The sequence below is a fragment of the Staurois parvus genome, unplaced genomic scaffold (genome assembly GCF_062004578.1).
Source record: "Staurois parvus isolate SC_StPar_1 unplaced genomic scaffold, SC_StPar_1.0 ptg000155l, whole genome shotgun sequence".
In the NCBI taxonomy this organism is placed as follows: Eukaryota; Metazoa; Chordata; class Amphibia; order Anura; family Ranidae; genus Staurois; species Staurois parvus.
In genome coordinates, this window is record NW_028317951.1 from 5,882,527 (window position 1) to 5,904,470 (window position 21,944).

Consider the following 21,944-nt stretch of genomic DNA (forward strand, 5'->3'; position numbering starts at 1 on the left):
AGCAGTCATCTCTATAAGGTCCCGCTGTAGAGCTGAGCGGCCGGCCCGGTATTCTGACACGGCGGCAGTGGAAATACCGGACCGGCCGCTCCATATTCGCTCCATAAGACGCACTGACATTTTCCCCCCTTTTTTTGGGGGGAAAAAAGTGCGTCTTATGGTGCGAAAAATACGGTAAATAAAAGTATAAACGAACCACATAGGTTGTAACTCTGTTTCAAATTTTTATTGCCAATGTCCCCCATAAAATAACATATAAATAACACATAAAACAAAAAAAATGTGCATCAATTAAATCCAAGCAACAATCATCACATAGGTTGTAACGCTATCATCTCACCACGCTTCTGCCATTTTCAAAATCCTGCTTCACATGGGTGATGCCTTACACCTGCTACTAGGGTACAAATTTGAGCTTAGTCAGCTTGGGGTATGTGGGATTGTGCCAGAGAGTATCAAAGCAGGTTTATCCTGTAACCCCCTGAAATTGTTTAGTTTTGTGCCATATCCTTCGGATAAAGTTGATGCGTTAATGAAACGAAGAGCAGAAGCTAAGGTAGTGTCATGGTGGAACCAAGCATTACCAGCAGAGGGGTTCTTACCGCTTACCATATGTTGTAGACAGTTTAACTACAATTGGGAAAAGAAGGAACGTTCTGCATCCAGGGTCGACTTTCTGCAGATAAACATGCAGTACGTTTAGCAGCAGAAAATGGCACACTTGCCCTTTTCTTACTGAAATGTTGGTATTCCTTCTCATGTTGGTTCTCATACATCCTCATTTTGGTATTTATTCTTTGACAGCTTACTAACTACCGTTAGACCACATCAGCAAAGGTGGATACTGACATTCGGATTTCTTTATATATCAGGACAAAATATACCCTAGTTTAATGCTGGTATATTAGAGGATGCACCCTAATGTTTCATTTGCCTCTCTGACAATTTACCCTCTTTGAAACTCCGTAAACTCTAAGGCTGCATTCACCCTTGAGCGTTTTGTAGCTTGACGCTCGAAGCTCCAAAAAAAGCTCAAACTTAAAAAAAAAAATCAGTTCTGTATGGTGGCTGTTTGCACAATCAGGTGTGAACAGGCTCCATAAAGAACAATTGAATTTTTAAGTTTGAGCTTTTTTTGTTTCCAGCTTCAAGCTACAAGTGTGAATCCAGCCTAACATGACTCCATATTACTAGCAGCGCACGCAGTGAAGGACGAAAGTGAGGCTTTCCACCTGTTAGCTAGGTGTCTCATCACACAGCGAAAGCAAAAGAATGTTACATCACTTCAGCTTTCAACAGGAAACATGTTGCCCTTTCACAACTGCAAATGATGTATTTCTATTTTTTGTCCAACCCCTATATGTAAAAGTTTTACATAGTCTTTGCGCTTCAGGACCCAGAACAGGGCTTGCCAATATTCTGAGAAAACAAGAAGTTTGTTTTTTCCCTATCAGCCACAAACCCTGAGTGCAGATTTACACATATACTTTCTGGATTTCAGAGTCTGGTTTCAATGCTTATTGTAATCTGCAGTCCAACAGTTCAGGGCCAGTTCAGGACCGGTTTTTGTGACATGGCTTGTTCAGGGCTGGTTTGGATGCAGTTTTGCAAGGCTTTTTTTAGTTTTGCTGAGGTGGAGAGGAGGTGGGGGGTTGGGGATGAAAATTATGCTGAAATCCTTTTCATAACTGATGACGTGTTATTCAGAAGTGGTTCCCATAGAAGTCAATAGCCTGTAATCTGTACCTGAACCGGACCGCACTGCTCAGAAATCGGACATGACTCTTTTTCAATCCACACTGCCAGTGCACTGGACATACACTATATTGCAAAAAATATTGGGATGTCTTCCTTTACACACACATAGACTTTAATGGCATCTCAGTCTTAGTCCGTAGGATTCAATATTGAGTTGCCCACCTTTTTGTAGCTATACCAACTTCAACTCTTCTCGTAAGGCTGTCCACAAGGTTTAGGAGTGTGTCTATGGGAATGTTTTAACCATTCTTCCTGAAGCGCATTTCTGAGGTCAGGCTCTGATGTCGGACAAGAAGGCCTGGCTCACAGTCTCCAAAGGTGTTCTCTCGGGTTGAGGTTAGGACTCTGTGTAGGCTAGTCAGGTTCCTCCACCCCAAACTCTGTCATCCATGCCTCTTTATGAACCTTGCTTAGTGCACTGGTGTGCAGTCATATTGGACAGGAAGGGGCCATCTCCAGACTGTTGCCACAAAGTTAAAAGCATGAAATTGTCCAAAATGTCTTCGTATGCTGACGCCTTAAGAATTCCCTTCACTGGAACTAAGGAGCCAAGCCCAACTCATGAAAAACAACCCCATACCATAATCCCACCTCCACCAAACATTACACTTGGCACAATGCAGTCAGGCAAATACCGTTCTCCTGACAACCACCAAACCCAGACACGTCCATCAGATCGCCAGACAGAGAAGCGTGATTGGTCACTCCAGAGAACATGTCCCCACTGCTCTAGAGTCCAGTGGTGGCGTGCTTTACACCACTGCATCCAATGCTTTTCATTGCACTTGGTCATATAAGGCTTGGATGCAGCTGCTCGGCCATGGAAACCCATTCCATGAAGCTCTACACACTGTTGTTGTGCTAAACTGAAGGCCATACAAAGTTTGGAGATCTTTTAGCTATTGACTCTGTAGGCAGTTGGCGACTTCGCTGCACTGTGCACTTCAGCATACGCTGACCCCGCTCTGTCATTTTACATGGCCTACCACTTCATGGCTGAGTTGCTGTTGTTCCCAGTTGCTTCCACTTTGTTATAATACCACTAACAGTTGACCGTGGAATATTTAGTAGCAAGGAAATTTCACAAATGGACTTTTTGCACAGGTGGCAACCTATCAGGGTACCAAGCTTGAATTCACTGAGCTCCTGAGAGCGACCCATTCTTTCACAAATGTTTGTAGAAGCAGTCTGCATGCCTAGGTGATTGATTTTATACACCTGTGGCCATGGAGGTGATTGGAACACCTGAATTCTCCGATTTAGAGGGAGGGAAGGGGCAAAATCCTCTCTTGTAGTAAAAGAGGTATAGACTCCAGAGAGAGAGAGATATATAATTTTTAAACAGGGGTAACAATCTTTACCAAGTAATTACAGACCTGTTAGTTTAAGTTCTATAGTTGGGAAGATGCTGGAGAGTTTAATAAAATACCACATAGATGAGTTCTTGCTGGAAAAAAAAAAATATTTTAAGCAACCGACAGCATGGATTCATGAAAGACAGAAGTTATCAAATAAATCAGATTTTTTTTTATGAGGAGGTGAGCAAAACCTTGGACAGAGGGGTGGCGGTGGACGTGGTATACTTGGATTTTGCAAAAGCGTTTGACACAGTTCCCCACACACAGCTAATGTGTAAGGTAAAGTCTACAGGCTTGGAATAATCCGTATGTAAATGGTTAGAAAACTGGCTGAAAGATTGTATTCCGAGAATAGGGGTTTATGATTCCCACTCTGAATCATCTAGGGTTGTTAGTGGTGTACCCCAAGGTTCAGTGTTGGGACCCTTACTTTTTAATATATTTAAAAACGATATAGGGTCTGGGATTAAAAGTACCATTTCAGTCTTTGCAGATGACACCAAGCTGTGCAGTGGAATAACGTCCTTACAGGATGTGTCCCAATTTACAAGCCGACCTCAATACACTGTTTACTTGGGCAACTATGTGGCAAATGAGGTTTAATGTTGATAAATGTAAGGTTATGCACTTGGAATCTAAGAATATGCATGCATCATACACACTAGGGGGGGGGGGGGTTTCTAAAGTGAGCAAAATCCTCTCTTGTATTAAAAGAGGTATAGACTCCAGAGAGAGATATATATCATATTACCCCTGTACAAATCATTAGTAAGACCTCATCTGGAATATGCAGTTCAGTTTTGGGCACCAATTCACAAAAAGAACATTGGGGAACTGGAGAAAATACAGAGAAGGGCAACCAAACTGATAAGAAGCATGGAGGAGCTCAGCTATGAGGTAAGGTTAGAGGAAATTAATTTATTCTCTTGACAAGAGATTTAGGGGGATATGATCAACATGTATAAATACATCAGTGGTTCATATAGTGAACTCTGTGTAGAGTTATTCACCCTGAGGTCATCACAGAGGACAAGGGGGCAATCTACGTCTGGAGGAAAGGAGATTTAATCTCCAAATACAGAAAGGTTTCTTCATAGTAAGATCTGTGAAAATGTGGAATAGACTTGCTCAAGAGTTGGGTCTGGCCAGCTCAGTGGATTGCTTTAACCACTTTCCGACCGCCCTATAGCAGAAATACTGCTACAGGGCGGCATGGGTGCACAAAATCACGTGTGTGTATAAATACATGATTTTGCATTTCCGGGTAGGGGGCGCATGCGAAAAAAGACCATAAATTTAATTTGGGTGCAGCGTTACATGACCATGCAATTGTCAATTAAAGTAATGCAGCACCATAACACAAAAAAATGGCCTGGCCCGGAAAGGGGGTAAATCCTCAGGAGGGCAAGTGGTTAAAAAAGGCCTGGATTTTTTTCTAGATACACAGAATATAACTGGATACTAACATTTATAGGTAAAGGTGATCCAGGAAATATCCAATTGCCTTTTGGGGGATCAGGAAGGAATTTTTTTCCCCTGCAGGAGCAAATTGGATTGTGCTTTGCTGGGGTATTTTTTTGCCTTCCTCTGGATCAACTGTGGGTGTAGGATTATAACTTTTTTTTTTTATGGTTGAACTGGATGGGCTTTTGTCTTTTTTCAGCCAGACTAACTATGTAAATATGTGTCCCAATACTATTGTCAATATAGTGTATGTGAACAGTCATTATAGGAAGCAATGTTATTTCACATGTCATGCAGATTGGATGTGGTTCAAACCTCATCCAATCCGCATATTTGTGAGCAAGCACTTACGCGTTATATCTAAAGGAACTTGCTGTATTTGTTTATTTTACATAGTAATCATAGTCTCCATAATATTTTTACTAATTTTTCAGTTCTTTGATACTTTGAGAACTTCTAATTTTAAAATATGTTTGCGTTTGTTTTCTGACTGTTGAAAAAGAAAATGCTTTCTTGTGTTCTAGATCCAAAGCATCCCAGCGCCTCATCTCTCATGACATCCATTCAAACACCTACAATTATAAAAGCACATTTTCTGTGGAAATAGTTCCAGTATGCAAGGTTAGTTATGATGAAAATTCATGTGGTTATTGTCTGTTTTCCATGTGAGGCAAAACTGTGGTGCAAGATTAGCATTTTTCATATAAGCTCTACATGAAAGAACTCCATATCGTAATCTTTTTAGTTGTGACACTGCTTATGCTCACTAAGTGACATGTTCCAATAGCCATTGCTGAGCTCTCCTCTTTGAATGCTTGCTAGGCTGCAGGCTACCCCTCCTTGTTTCAGTGCTTTGTGTTACTGACCTGGGACAAGTAAATGGGCATGGTCTTCACTTAGCTGTTCATGATCTGCTTACTTTTTCCAGCTCAGTATCTTGGAAAGTATTGAAGTCCGCAGGCAGAATTGCAACTAGGCAACTAGCATTTGAAATTGCAGCCCTTGTAATTCTCTCATAACAGAATTACTTTAACTGCTTCCCGACCGCCCTATAGCAGATATACTTCTATAGGGAGGCACGGGTGTGGTGCCCAGTGATTTCCAAGGATCTCCGATGGGGAGGAGAACTGTATGTAAACAGTACAGTCCTCCTCCCTGTCAGCTTGTGTACACTGCTTTGGATGGCTGTGCACAGCACAGCCATCCAAAGCAGTGTGATTACAGTGAAGCACACACACAGAGCTTACTGTGAAACAGCACACGGTTAACCTTTGATCACCCCTCAGGTTAATCCCTTCCTGCCCAGTGCCATTAGTATAGTGTCAGTGCTTCTTTTTTTTTCCTCACAAATCACTGTATTGGTGTCACTGGGGATGTCGGTGACACCAAGTCAGTTCCCCCCAGTGTCAGAATACCCGACGTAGTCCAGCTATAAGTCGCTGATCGCCGCCATTACTAGTAAAAAAGGAAAAAAAAATTCCAGTATCTATGCCGCCATTTGCAAACGCTATAACTTTCACATAAACCAATTAATTTACATGTATTAGGATTTTTTTTTAGCAAAGACATATCGCAGAATACATTTTGCCCTAAGTTTATGAAGAAATTTGATTTTTTTTTTTTCAATTTTTTTACTGGACGTGCTTAATATCAAAAAGTCAAAAATATAATTTTTTTTCTCAAAATTGTCTGTCTTTTTTTTTTTTTTTTAATAGCACATAAAAATTAAAAATGCACAGGCAATCAAATACCACTAAAAGAAAGCTCAGCTCGTCGGAAAAAAAGGACGTTTCATTTGGGTGCAGCGTTGCATGAGCACGCAATTGTCAGTTAAAGTAACACAGCGCCGTATCGCAAAAAAAAATGGCCTGGTCAGCAAGGGGGGTAAATGCTCAGGAGGGCAAGTGGTTAAAGAGACCCTGTCACCAACTCAAAACAATTGCAGGCAAAAAAAATAAATACAATTTTGTGTACTGTATTTCTAACTTTTTGTTTCCATTTTTTTCTCCTCTTTATTGACTTGGAATAGGCCTCTGAATTTGCTTGCAAATGTGCCTAGTTTGGAAGGGGTCAATTCCCTAGCACAGATATATTATACAAAATTACCAGTGCGCTGCTAAATAAATGTGTATAAAAATATAGATATACAGTATATATTAAAAAAAATATTCTGAGGCTGCTGCTAACACTGAAAGTATTCTCACCTTACTCCAATAAATAGAATGCAAAAAAATGTAGCGCTGTCTCTCATAAACCTTTAAAATAACAAATTCATACATATATTATGTGTGTGCAAAGTTGTGTGTACAACCAAAACCCCAGAGCTGCAAGGTTCCAAATACCATCCAAATGTGGCTAATACTGCGATTTTCCAAGACTGACAATGCAGAGCAAACATTAAAGTGTAGCATCAAATTCCAGTGCTGTAAACAAACGCATACCATCCTTCATGCAATAAATAAGTGGAGTACTATGGTTGGAATTACCTGGTTCTGAGCATAGATCATATATTGATGAATTTGGAGTCTTAAAGCCACATTTCCTGATTGAGGATTGATTAAGAGGAAGGTGTTCCTGGCAGCTGCATTTGAGATGCCTATTTTGGGGAACGCGTGAGCAGCTATCTTTGCAGCATTGGTTCTAACGTTACAAATTGAAGGAGGAAAGTGTGTTATGAACTTTTTTATCTGTGAATTGCACTTTTTAAAATTTTATAATTTTTTTATGATCACTACGTATATCACATTTTTGTATGGCAATCTTGCTGCTTACAGCACTGGACATTTGTTCTACACTTATTTATTGCATGAAGGATTGTATATGTTTTTGTTTATAGCACTGGAGTTTTATGCTACCCTTTAATGGTTTTTTACTGCATTGTCAGTCTTGAAAATCTGAATATTAAACACTGAATATTATTTGGAAGGTATTTGGAAACTTGCAGCACTGGCTTTGGCTGTACACACAACTTTACACATATATATTAAAAGTATGAATTTGTAGTTTAAAGGTTTATTAGAGGCAGCACTACACTTTTTGTATTCTAATTACCTAGCACAGCCCCTCCTTCCATGCACGTCATAGCCCTCTATTCTTCTGTAAGTGTTTCATTACTGTCTATGCTGACAGAATTTCTTGTCTATATCATTAACACAGAGAAAATATGTAAAGCACTGAAACGTTGGAGTTGGCAGAATAGCCAGGCAGCTAGCGCTTAAGAATTGAAAGTTGACAATGGCAGGACTTTCAGGTGTAAATTGAGACCCTATGTATAAAATATTTCAATGGTCTCGCAAGGTGCACAGAAAATGATTTGCGGTTTATCAAAGACTAATTAATTTAATACTTTTTTGTGCCGCTATTCTAAACTAACTGTTACTGTTCTCCTAATATAGCTTTATTTCTGTGATGTCTGAGACTCTCACCGTCAAGGGAATCTCAACTCTGCCCAATGAAAGATTGTAACCTCTTTATGGAGCTGCAGGAACAACTTTTTTTCTCTCTATTTCCCATTCCTATTTTTAGTACAAGAAATGTATTGTTTCAACTACAGACTGTGTCTGTGTCATTTATTGCCATGTTGCACATTCTCTTTTTAACGGCTAGGGTATGTGCTTTCATTTTCAGCCTTGATTTATATTTCATGTAATGTGCAGTGGATGATAGGAAATTTAACATTTATTGCTGGATGGATAGCTGACATCTTTGCTGGGATGAAATCTCATAATACTTTTGGTTCTTATTGACCTTGTAAAACGTGTGATGTAGATATTCCAGGAGGCTGCAAGTGATCAAGGGTATTTCACTCTTTTGTAGGTCAGGTGTAAGGAAATGGCAGGGGCAATGCAGCAAAAATTAGGTATTAAATAATGGCAAAAGCAAAAATTGTATGTGATTTGCATAAAAGGGAGGTAGAAGAAAGTGAATGAGAAAATGTTAATATAACCTAATGCTGCTGGCGTAACACATAAGCAGTGTTGCAAAAGTGAGCCTTCTTCCAAAGTGGTGCATACTGTATATGTGCACCAGTGTTTGAGCTGGAAGCATTCTTCCAGCCCAAAGATCACGCGGTCACTGACATCTCCAGGTCTCCTACTAATGATCGGGAACTAGGAGACTGTGATTCCTGCAAAAGCCTGTCATTGGGTATTAGTGATCATTTAGCAAAAAGCTGCTCCAGGAGTATTTATTTTGGTGTTTTTTTTTTTTTGTTTTTTTTTTTTTTGAGTCATGGTAGTTAGGATTTATACTTATGATTTTACGAACACATGGCAGAGTTGCAAACCTGAATTCAGGCTTTGAACATTTATTTCACTAGGGGGCTAATGATTAAAGGTCCACTTTATTGATCACTTGTTTTAGAGCTCTTTTACTGCTTGTTTGGGAATGGGTAAATAGTTTTAATGTCCATAATCTGGGCACAGGTGAACTTTTAACCCTTTGAGGACCGTAAGATTTTGGAACACCAAAAGAATAAATTTTTTGTTTTTAAAGTTCGTACACTTCAGTTGCTGTAACTAAGCCATTTCATGAAATAATTGGCAAAAAGCTAGATCCATTTGTTGATCAGAACTAATATTTTGACTCAAACCAAAAAAAAAAAAAAAAGTATTTTAAGTTCTTAATCAGATGATACAGGCAATTAAAAACATGAGACAAATACGTCCCCTTGGTCCTCAAAGGCGCTAATTTAATTGCTGTAGTGGTCTCATTATTTTCTGGGTTTTCTGTCTACCATAAGGACTCCAAAGAACCTGCCATAGCAATAGAAAGGGGAACTAACAGATTGGATTCCTGATATAGTTGTGGAGAGTATTGATTCCTGTGTAAATTGTGTATAAAGTATCTGCCTTGTAAACATAAACTGATAATTTACTGGCTTTTTTAATTTTGTATGCAGGATAATGTGGTGTGTCTCTCGCCAAAGCTAGCTCAAAGCCTTGGGAACATGAATCAGATCTGTGTGTGTATTCGGGTAACAAGTACCATTCATCTGATTGATCCCAATACTCTGCAGAGTAAGTGTCACCTGAGAATTATTCTCTGATTTTGTGATGTGTCTGTGGTTCCTTATGGTGTTTCTTTCCATACAGGAAAATAAGACTACAGTAATTTAAATATTCTGCTAAAAATATATATATTGTGTTGAAACAAAAAAAAAAAAAAAAATTACTTTGGAGGCTAACCATTTATTTATACTGTATGTATCCTGCAAAGATGTGTGCCACAGCGGGGAATCAAATAGCTTCACATGCAATGTCTAATGGTTTGTGAACATGGGCGTCAGACTCAGCAGGAAAATAAAACACATTATTCTTTCAGGGAAACTGGCTTGTGTTTGAGATCGGTTTGAGTTGATTCCAACTTATTTTTATGCATTTCTTCACTGGTGATGGTGGTGATAGTTTTGGGGGGGAGGGGGGCAGTAGTTCAGATACAGCAGAGTAGGACATGCTGTGTTTACCAAATCACATGGCCAGATCAGGAGACACTCCTCAAGTCTGTGACTACTGTCTTCGCTCTCTGTTCTTCTTGAAATATATACAGGCCACATTGAATACCTGTTTTAGATTTAAAGTGATTGTAAATCCTCACCTTGTAAAACAACCCATTCGGTTTAAAATAGAAATGGAAGACAAAACATTTGCGTAAACATATAATAAAAATTATATATACCTTTTTTTCCAATTTTTATAAGTGATCACATTCCCTTTGTTATCAGCTGCATAAGAGCTGGGGGAGAAAAAACAGCAGCACTCTGAACTTCCCAGTGAAAGGCTTTACGGGGCAGGGGGTGTGTCAGGAGAAATCTGATCATTGTAGGAGAGCAGGCTGAGTTCCCAGCACAGCTAGAGAGCTGACCACACTGGTTTCTCCTGCTTAGTGTGGTCAGTTTTTATTAGGAAAGCAGAGGGATTGAGAGAAACACCAGGAATTTCACGCAAAGGAAGCAATACAAAGAGAACTGGATATTCTCCCACAGCGTCTTCAAGGATGGCTACATGAGCGATAATACATGAGAGATTCCCTCTACAGGAAACACAATAATGAGACAAGTTAAAAGCCCCTCCCTCCCCCTTGTCCTTAGTAATTATTGTGTTTCCAACCCTCCAGGTGAACATATTGCTAGTCTTATTTATTTTTCTATCCTGTGTGGGTAATTATGGTTATCTGCCAAGTTCCTTTTTTTCCTGACTAGCCTACTTGTGGGTATGGCCTCGGGAAGTGTGTTTAGGCACTGAGGGGGATTTTAGTCTCTTTACCTGGATCTCGCTCCTCTGATCTACGGTCTGACTCCAAGAATCTCCTCATAGTACCAGGCAGTGGTGTTCCCAGGGAGAATGGATGGCTGTCAGCGGAGGCTGGAATAGTTTGAGCATTTGCAGGTCCCCATTGCGGTTGTTTCCCCTCCTGGTAGCCCTCGTGGTTCCTCTCCCAGGTTTATGCAAGATGGCGGTGGTGCTTCACTTCCAGGTGTACTAAGATGGCTGTGCCAGTACTTCCGGCGTTACGATGACGCACTTCCAGTCCGGAGACATGCCAAGGCACCATTTTTAAACTGAGCAGATGCTGTTACTACATTGGAAAACTGATTCTGCTTTGGAAAAAAACACTGGCACCAGGCAGTTCTTGGTAACAGCGCAGTGGCCTACAACAACCAGCATGCAGGAAGGAGACGCTGTGCAGGCAAAAGCGCCCCCCCAAGGCTAAGCCGGCTGGCCAGCCAGCCACCTCCATTGAAGGGTCCAATTCCCCAGCTACTGAGGTAAGGGAGAGCTTGACCTAGGTTAGGAGGATACATTTTCATACAAGTACATGGTACATCAGACACATATATAAAATATGAAATGTTGGGTTTACATATTCTTAACTGCGATAAGATGGCACTGCAGTTGCCTGAATGTGCTCCCGGCTCCATAGACCTAAATATTTAGGAGTGACCAAAGCATATATGACTGTGACAAGCTGATTGAGAAAATAAGAGATCCTTGGGGAATGAAGTCATGCCTACACAGCAGATTGCCCTCCTAGCACCTATAGCCAGCTAAACATTGCCCACTTTTTATACTGCGTAATCATTTTTTCCAACCAGATCGCCATGGCACAATCACAATATATAAACTGTGTTTTACCAAGGTTTTTATGCCACACAACACAATTCAAAAACTGTTGAAAGTATATCTAAAGCCCCAAATTTTTCAATATGGATAGAGTAGGGAAGGGTTAAAGCCAATGTCATATTTTTTTCCCGATCTGACTGTTATCAGGGAGATTCTGCTCACTTCCTCTGCTGTAAACTGAACAGGCAGTGAAAGGATATCTTTCCAACGTAATGGTAATCTCTTCGTTGTCAACCAAACAGATGTCCCTGTTGGAAGATTTCCCCTCTATCCTAGTCTGGTAACAAATTTTGGATTTACCCTTACTTTCAGCTAGAGAGAGTGAATCTCCCTAATGGAAGCACAAACAGCAATAAAAACTTGACATTGGTTCTAATCACTTACCACTTTGTCTAAATCTAAATAAAACATTTTACCTATAGTTCTATCTAATGGCTGCTAAAATGCATTTGAATTTTTTTTTCTATTTTATAAGTAGATAGATCTTGAGCACTGATGTGGTCCTGGATAGTTTGTTAGAGCTTTGTCTGTCATATAGCACTTTCCTTGTTTTTTATGCATCTTTTTATTTAGACAAGTGGTTTTCAACTTTTTAGCGAAGGGAGGCCTTAAATGCGGCCCCTGACATCACCAATGTTCAATATATGTAATGCTTGAAAGGACTGTCAAAAACAGCAGACCTAATAGAGGAAATGAGGGTCAAAGAATGCAGATGTGCTACATTTTTGGCTGGGAATGCTACAGAAGTCCATACAAAACTGGGAATGTTACATGAAGCTAGGAGAGATCAATGATATTACATTAATCGGTGTTCACACTGCAGACTACTGAGGTGCGAGGGCTGCACATCATATACTGAAGGGCTACAGGTTGGGCGTCAGGGGATTAGACAGTATTGAGATGACTGTACTCGGATTCCACCATGTGCAGTGATTTTCCTGCTTTGAGATGACTATTTAAGCTCCAGCAGTTTGAGAGTGCTCATTACTGAAGCAAGCAGCTCCTTCATGGCTCCTCCTGTCAGATTTTCTTTGTGCCCTTGGGACCTGAACTTTGGTTTTGGAGGTTTTGCAAAAACCACCATTTGAACCTATTGGAGAGACTCCACTGGTCCTGTTGACTTGTAAGGTGTTGTTTCTAGTGGCAATAATTTCTGCGAGAAGGGTGTCAGAGCTGGCAGCTCTCTTGCAGGGATCCATGTCTGGTTTTGCATCACGATAAGGTGGTGCTGTGACTTTATCCGTGCTTTTTACCAGAGGGGTCTAGGAAGGGGGCAAGCAGCATCCAAGGTGACTATTGCTCATTGGATCCGCCAATTGATCATTCAAGCCTATGGTTTGAAAGGTAACGTCCCACCCTTTTGGGCGAAGGCAAATGGGTAATAGAAAAGCAGAGTAATTTCCCCGAGACTATGGACTGTGCATCTGTCCTGGTGACGTTTGGACATTAGACTGCTGGAGGATGGGAAGAAGGTGCTGCTGGGATCACATAACAGTGCTGTTTAGCAGCACAGAGGATCATGTTAGTAAATATACTTTTTCATGCCCCCCTGACCTGAACTAGCAGTTGCTTATCACAGTGTTGGTGCAGCCCCACTGCAAGGTTGAATTTCCACTTTTCCTTGGATTTAGCTTTAAGTGGATTGCAGCCTGGTCTTTGATTCAATGCTGAGCTTAATTCTTTTTCAAAGTAAATTCAATTTCATGTCTGTCTCTGGCCCTCAGAAACATAACTTTTAGTAGTTTCGAAATCAAACGAGACACTTCACTGCTGCTATGCATATGAATACAAGAAGCTTACAGCAAGTCATGATCAGGTACTCAATACTAGTTGCATTTAAAAATATGGATTACTTTTTTTTTTTTTTGTGACTTCACAGCTGCGTTTTTTGGTATTTTTCTTATCTTCCTGTTTTTTTAAATTTTTTAAAATTTTTTTTTACATTACATTAACTTTTATATATATATATATATATATATATATATATATATATATATATATATATATATTTTGTTGAAAAGTCCTTTCACCTGTCTACCTGCTGTAGTAGTCACTCCTATTCTGCCCTGGAGTGAGTTTTATTTATATGTAGACTATTGGCTACATTTGTATATTGTTTCTTCTTATCCAATCACTGCCTCTGTTCCTGCAATAAAACAGGATAATGCCAAAACAAATGTCCTCTACATGGGCACTTTGCAGTGCTACATAATAATTGGTCAGTGTTACTCTTCTTACAGTATTGAAGACTGTACACTCAGTATGTGGCTGATACGCTATCTCAGTGGTTGGTAAAAGAAAAGCAGAGTAATTACACTGAGACACAGAGGACACTGTATAGTGACCAATTTAGAAATCTACAGTATATATTACAGGAATAAATATATGCAAGAGCCAGAATGGAAAAAATGCAAAAATGTGTATGTATCCATGGCTCCTTCTCCCCCTCATTCAATTAGACTGTCAGATATGTCGTCAGTGCCACCTGCGTGTGAAATACTGGTATTGCAAATCGGTCACAATAAATTAATATTCCAGACCTGGTTTTAAAATGGTAAGACTGTTATTTTCCCCTTTTTATTTATTTTTAGATCCTAAAGAATTTGGACTATTTTTAAATGCTGCTTTGGACAATGCCCCCCTCCCCCCTTCTCATTCTGCTACAATTTTAATTATGGTGGCTAGTAAAGAAATTCCAATATGTAGATGACTTCTCTACAGACTTTCTCTCTAATTTGTTTTGCTGACATTTTCACCAAGAATTTACGCTATGGTATACCCTGCATTATTTATTCCTGATGGAAGGAATGTTTCTCAAAGTGGCATATATTTTTGCCATTTGTTTTTCACTAATCTGTCTGAGTTTTACCATTGTCTATGCTTCACATTGGCTTTACTGTCACTTCTGTCAAAATTAATTATGTTGGATGACCAGTAGAGTGTTTGTGGCGAAATAGGATAAAATGCATTAAAACAAAATGCATTTATTATGCCTGCCTGTAAATAGGCCATCTGAGTGCTAATTATAAAACAAGAACAGCAACAAAAAAAGACTGAATTGGGATGAAGGGGCAGTTGGGTTTACTACACACATGGTTTCAATGTTATTGTAGTTGAAAAAAAAAGCCTTTTAAATGGTGTAGTTTGTGACTTCTTTCTTGGATACATTAGACTTGACAACCAACTTTATATTGCCGTAATAAAGAGAAGTGGCTTCACCTCTTGCCTGAAAGTGTAGCTTAATTTTTTCAAATGCCAGAATAAAGTCTAGGCATGCTGCAGGGTTAGTTTCGATGAAACATACAACCGTTTGATTTTCAGTGCTTTCATGTGTATCATAGGTAAAGGGAAATGTGAGCACATATTTAACCTATTTTAGTGGTTTTTCCTAAAATTATTTTTGATGTGACTGTGCATGCTTTTCCATAGTTTTGTTATATTAAATAGAAAGAATTGTAGATTACCCAGGAGGAGAAGCTGTCATTGGCTCCATACTTTTCTGCTACACGGCATAAATGGCATAACACCTACATAAGGATTGCATTGTTTTGACTCATAGACTTGCATTGTATGAAGGAGCAATAAAATGCAACTGCTGTGTAGCACTGCCGAGCAGAAACTGTGCCTGTGTTTGTAATGAGCAAACATGGATTGCTGCCACCGTATTAACTTGTGTATATAAACACATGATAGAACATGAACACATATTGATAATACTTTTATCAATATGATCTATTCTCTTCTACATGTATAACAATCATAATGTATGTTTTTCTCCCCCCTCCCTCATAGTTGCGGAAGTCGATGGAAACACATATTGGCGACAACCGTTTAACAGCTTGTTTCATCCCAAACAACTAGAGGAGTTCATTGTGATCGACTTAGATATTGTCAGAGACCGGAAACAAGGAGCAGGTGCTGGAATGAGATCAAATAAGGTATGGCATGGCTCCACTTCTGTTTTTTCCCAGCAAGTTTTTTGATGGCAGACCACCCCACCCTCTTTATGTGAAGTGTGTTCTATGCCAGTGCATCTCAACCACTAGACTCTTCCTTCCTTTTGTCAGTCTGCGCCCTGGTGGGGCATTTGACACTTGCTGTGAGAAAAGGCTTAAAGAATTATTCCAGGCATGGCTATATTATGCATGGTTACATTGGTCCAGCTTAACCAGTGTAAAACTATACCTGGCCGATCCCTCTGCACTACTTCAGTGATCTGCACTTGCTATGTCGGTCCTGTGTGGCTGCACTCATGCTTACAGAACACAGAAGGTTGGCCACTTGACACAGATTGCATTCAGAGGATGCTATGCATTTTTGGTATGAATCATTCTCTGATGGAGAGGCAGGGTGGCGATGTCACACTTTCTTGTGCAATCAGAAAACTTTGCATTCATTCAGAAAATTAATGGGATCCAGTAGCAGATGGAAATCACAGGAGTAGTTGTGTCTACTTCAATGATTTCCAGTTTCCAGGGGCATTAGCCTGGTATGGTGTAATCATAGTTATATTCGTCCAAGTTGGACTGCACTGTATAATATAGCTATACCTGGAAATTTCCTTTTAAATTAATGAAATAGATGTTCCTCAGTTTACTGAGTGTAAACACAACCAGTAACCAATCAGACAGTTTGGAGCTGCAGTCGATCAGCAGAGCTCTGGTGCTACATGACAGCATTAGATCTTCCTGACTGGCTACTGTTTCAGGGTGTCTGATTGGTTTATTGTTGTCATTACTCATTATGTTCCGTGAACTGCAGGACCACATCAATTTCATTAATTTAAGCTGTGATTTGTGTTTTCCCTGGGAAGTGGCAGGTTCTATAATCTGATCATGCCTCCTGTGTGTCCCTTTGTCACAGTCACATAGTGCGCCTCTGTATCTCCAGCTTGTGCCTTTTCTTGCTTCTCCTCTCTAGTCCTCCTATTCAGCTCAGGCTGTGTTCCTCCGATCTGTCAGGACGTGTAAGTGGCGGAAGAATGAGAGCAAGCCAGGCAGTACCTTGTCGCAGGATGCTGGCTGTACAGACCTGCGTTATCCTAGCTCTCACTCCACTCCACAAATTTTTATCCCAGTAGGATGGTAAGCTGCGGGCTTCCAGAATATTCTATGCTAGCCTTCTTCTCTAATAACACTTCCAGCAGCCAAGTAAGTTGTTCTGGAATGTATAAATCCTAAAGGGCACTGAGAAGTTGAGTGAGGGGAAACCAAAGAGAGCGGTTGAGGGAGCCAGAACCAGAAAGAGAAGAAAAGATAAAATGAGAAAGGAAAAATACAAGGAAAAAAAAATAAAGCTTCAGATAGCCTTATCATTTGTCATTGTGTGTACTTAAGTTACAACAACTCATATTATCAGCATAACACTGCTTTTTAATGTATTTTAAATACATATTTTGCATCCCGATAATTTTAGGCCTCTGTTACACGGACAGCAGTTTTTTTAAATGGTTAATTGGGGATTTTGTATAGAAACATCATGCCACAACTGTAAGCCAAGCGTTTGGTTCATGGTGAGGACACATTTAGGGTGCCACCTGTCAAACTCACAGGTCATCTTAAATTTGCTGTGGCTGTGAAACAAGGCATCACACCTGTGTACAGAACTCTCTGGCTACATGTTATGTTTTAGGTGGGGTTTGCTAAAACTATGGTTCAGCTGGTTGTTTTTTACCACCCCCTGACTGTGTGACAGAGGCCTTCTTGTACGAGTATAAACTTTTTATTTACTGTTGAGTCATGGAAGAATTTACTTCACCCGGGTCTCACAAAGGTTGGGAACATCTATTCTATGCCAATGCTGCCAGTGCTGGGTACAAATGTTATTATCTAAATTAAAATTATGAATTAGGTCATTGTACTATTAGAAAACAAAACAAAGGCACAGCTGATCTAAAAGTATTGGTTGGCAAACAGGAAAATGTAAATCAATGTATGCAGGTTGGGATGTGTTGTTGAAGACCTCTTGAAAGTTCACTGTGCTTTCCTGCTATGTAAGCTCCTCAGCATGGACACACATTGGTGCTTTCTCGACCACTTTCCAAGGTGAGCTGCATACATTGATTTCAGTTTTCCTGTTCATCTACTAATACTCTTGGATGCATGTCCCCCTTGTTTTTTTTATTGTATAAATTTCACTGTGAGGATTTGCGGTCCACTGCTGGAAGAGGAAACAATATATACAAGACCTTTATGCTGGATCGCCAAATTCTTCCTTACTAGTGTGCCATCAGTGTGCAGTCATCCATATTTGCTTTCCTGATCTTCCAAGGTTCTGCCGCAGTGTTAACCTGTTTCCAGCCCTTTCCATTTTTCCCTCTGCCCATGTATGTGCAGTAGAGCCTCATAGACTTGTATTGGGCTTTGAGACGATCCATTTTTAATTATGAATTTGCTGAAAAATATACCACTTCCTTTCCATTTTCTTTTTACACAGCATACACTTGCTGAAGTTTGGGTTCAAAAAACATCTGAGATGAACACAAGCCAACAGTACCACTGTCGTACACACTTGGGACATCTGTTGAATCCTGGGGACTTGGTCCAGGGGTATGCTATCCTTTTATGTGTATGTGATCTACATATGTAAAATGTGTATAAAGTCAGCACTGAAATAACAATGTGATAAACAAGTAGCTGCTTACAGTGTAAGTAGATATACCACTATTACTAAAAAATCACATATTAAAACGCAGCGCAGTGTTTTATTATGTGATCTACATCAGGGGCGGACTGACAATTCATGGGGCCTCCAGGCAATAGGGGATCATGGGGCCTCGTGTCCTCGCCCACACTCAAACCACACCCAAAAAAGCCTAGAAAAGGTACCAGGGGCATTTCATGGGGCCCCCTATTGACCCCGGGCCCTCGGGCAGTGCCCGAGTGCTCGAATGGTCAGTCCGCCCCTGATCTACATATGTGCTTAGATATAAAATCTAGTGACTGTATAATGCAGTAAAATTTGGGGATTGTGTCGGACAAACTTCAATCAGTTATTATTGCTTAAATGATAAGCTCACCTTTTAACCAAAAAAATGCAGGTCGCTGGTACCATGCAGGTCTCCTGCAGACAGTGTAATCCGTGTGCTTTTACTTCATACGAGCAGACAGTTTTACACTGACAGGAAGAATCGGTGAACCACCGCATTGCTTAACAGTGCCGTGGTATTTCATTGAGAACTACAAGCTGACAGCTGCAAAGGCTGACAGGACTAGTAGTTTCCCATTCTTAGAACTCTGTGAATGAATCACGCACTTTTTTCAAATTTTGACAGCTAGAGGGGGAAAAGATCCCCTGTTAGCTGTCACATTGGGGGAGGGGGGTGCAGGGGCCAGTACAGTTGTAGCATGTTACACCTGGAATATGGGTGTAACATGTTACAAAAGGTGAACTTATCCTTTTAATTTTGCTGTAATAAATATTGGCCGTAAGTTATACTTGTGGAATAGTTTTACCCATATATTCTGTCTCTTCACACATGAAAGATGAATCAGCCCCCCTTTAGGAAAAAAACAGAGTAACCTTTTCAGATCTTCCTTTTTATTCCCAGATGAACAAGAGCTTGAAGTTCTGTTGGATCATGGTTTCTAAAGAGAGAAAGCTTTTTTTTGGTGGCATTTAATAATCACTGATTTTTTTTTTTTACTATATAAAAGGAAAAAAGACCAAACATATTGGGAAAATAACTGTTTCCCCTACTTGCTCTCTTATAACGCATATCAAATAAAAAAACAAGGATAGTACCAACCCCCCCAAATCACTTTAAGGTGATCACATTTTTTTTTTTTACCACAATGTTTTGGAAATGAAGAAACATGCTGTAATTGCATTTGTTAAATTACAGTTGTCAAAATGTAAATACGACAAATGCTACAACTTGGTGTTAAAGAAAATCCATTGTTAGGAACTATGCTTGGGATGTGACTTCACAATAGTAGACTGCATATATGGGTTTATTTAAAACATTGAGCTTGGCAATAGCAGACTTGAAAATTGCATCCACTTTATTCACAACCTTTAGAACGCCATATACAGCAACAGTCGGCATCGTGAAAGCAAGGAAACACAGTCAACGTGTTTTGTGCTTCTATTGCTTATTTATGACTTGCAGAACAAAGGAGAGACCGATCTTTAAAAAGTTGAATCCTCAGCACATTCATTAGCAGCAGCTGTGACTGATCCCTCATGTCTCCACTTCCTCCTTAATATATGCATATTATACTGCATAATGTTTGCACAAACTACATATATACAAATAAAACTTGAACCTCAAAAAAAATGATATCTGGGGGGCACAGGCGCGGAGTGATGGACACACGCTTCCAATGGTAGGTCTGTCAGACCCGGAGACTAACGGCACTATTTCCAGGGCAATAGTACCTTGTTTTCAGACTATTTTCATCAGCACCCCTGTGGAACATCTTTGTGCATGACGTCGGGCAAGAAGGTGCGCGGTTACCCTTCTCAGCCCTCACTAACCACATCGTTACTCCGCATTAAAGAGAAGGAGGGGATGTCCCAACATGGCTCCCAGACAGAACGGGCTCCTATTGCTCCCAGCGGTTCCTCGGCTGAGACTCCTACCACCTAGAGGGACAGTGAGTACTCCGGTCAGCTAACTAAAGCTGATTTAGATGCTAGTCTTTCTGCTATTTTGAAACGTTAGCTGATAAAATACAAACTGAACTATATACAGTGGATATAAAAAGTCTACACACCCCTGTTAAAATGTCAGGTTTTTGTGATGTAAAAAAATTAGACCAAGATAAATAATTTCCGAACTTTTTCCACCTTGAATGTAACCTATAAACTGTACAACTCAGTTGAACAACAAACTGAAATCTTTTAGGTGGAGGGAAGTAAAAATAAAAAAACTAAACTAATATGGGTGCATAAGCGTGCACACCCTTAAACTAATACTTTGTTGAAGCACCTTTTGATTTTATTACAGCACTCAGTCTTTTTGGGCATGAGTCTATTAGCATGGCACATCTTGACTTGGCAATATTTGCCCACTCTTCCTTGCAAAAACATTACAAATCTGTCAGGTTGTGAAGGCATCCCCCGTGCACAGTCCTCTTCAGATCACCCCACAGATTTTCAATCGGATTCAGGTCTGGGCTCTGGCTGGGCCATTCCAAAACTTTCATTTTTTCCTGGTGAAGCCATTCCTTTGTTGATTTGGATGTATGCTTTGGGTCGTTGTCATGCTGAAAGATGAAGTTCCTCTTCATGTTCCGCTTTCTAGCAGAAGGTTTTGTGTCAATATTGACTGGTATTTGTAACTGTTCATAATTCCCTCTAACTTGAGTAAGGCTCCAGTTCCAGCTGAAGAAAAACAGCCCCAAAGCATAATGCTGTTACCACCATGCTTCACTGTGGGTATGGTGTTCTTTTGGTGATGTGCAGTGTTGTTTTTGCGCCAAACATATCTTTTGGAATTATGGCCAAAAAGTTCAACCTTGGTTTAATTAGACCATAATACATGTTCCCACATGCTTTTGGGAGACTTCATATGATGTGTTTTTGCAAAATTTATCAGAGCTTGGATGTTTTTCTTCCTAAGAAAAGGCTTCCGTCTTGCCACTCTACCACTTAGCTCAGACATATGAAGAATATGGGAGATCGTTGTCACATGTACCACACAGCCAGTACTTGCCAGATATTCCTGCAGCTCCTTTAATGTTGCTGTTGGCCTCTTGGCAGCCTCCCAGAACAGTTTTCTTCTGGTCATTTCATCAATTTTGGATCTCAATGTTAAAAGGTATCAGATAAAAGGTTAAAATTAGAAGGATCTCAATGTTAAAAGGTACCAGTCAGGAGAAGGGTACAAAAGAATTTTCAAGGCATTAGATATACCATGGAACACAGTAAAGACAGTCATCAAGTGGAGAAAATATGGCGCAACAGTGACATCACCAAGAACTGGACGTCCAGTTCTTGGTGATGTCACTGTTGCGCCATATTTTCTCCACTTGATGACTGTCTTTACTGTGTTCCATGGTATATCTAATGCCTTGAAAATTCTTTTGTACCCTTCTCCTGACTGATACCTTTTAACATTGAGATCCTTCTAATGCTTTGGAAGCTCTCTGCGGACCATGGCTTTTGCTGTAGGATGCGGCTAAGAAAAGGTCAGGAAAGACCTACTAGAACAGCTGAACTTTGGGGTTAATCAAAGGCACTTTAAATGATGGCAGATGGGTACTGACTCCGATTTAACATGATTTGGATGTGATTGCTT

At 40.1% G+C, this 21,944-nt stretch overlaps 1 protein-coding gene across 2 annotated transcripts in view; it reads left to right on the forward strand.

Moving 5' to 3' along the window:
* Window positions 1–21,944, forward strand: part of NMD3 (NMD3 ribosome export adaptor) — a 92,569-nt gene that overhangs the window by 49,367 nt on the left and 21,258 nt on the right. For both annotated transcript variants that reach the window (XM_089675446.1, XM_089675447.1), the window contains 4 exons: window positions 5,105–5,201; window positions 9,481–9,598; window positions 15,494–15,639; window positions 18,137–18,249. In XM_089675446.1, coding sequence (XP_089531572.1) covers window positions 5,105–5,201; window positions 9,481–9,598; window positions 15,494–15,639; window positions 18,137–18,249 — 474 coding nt within the window. The remainder of the gene's footprint in view (window positions 1–5,104; window positions 5,202–9,480; window positions 9,599–15,493; window positions 15,640–18,136; window positions 18,250–21,944) is intronic.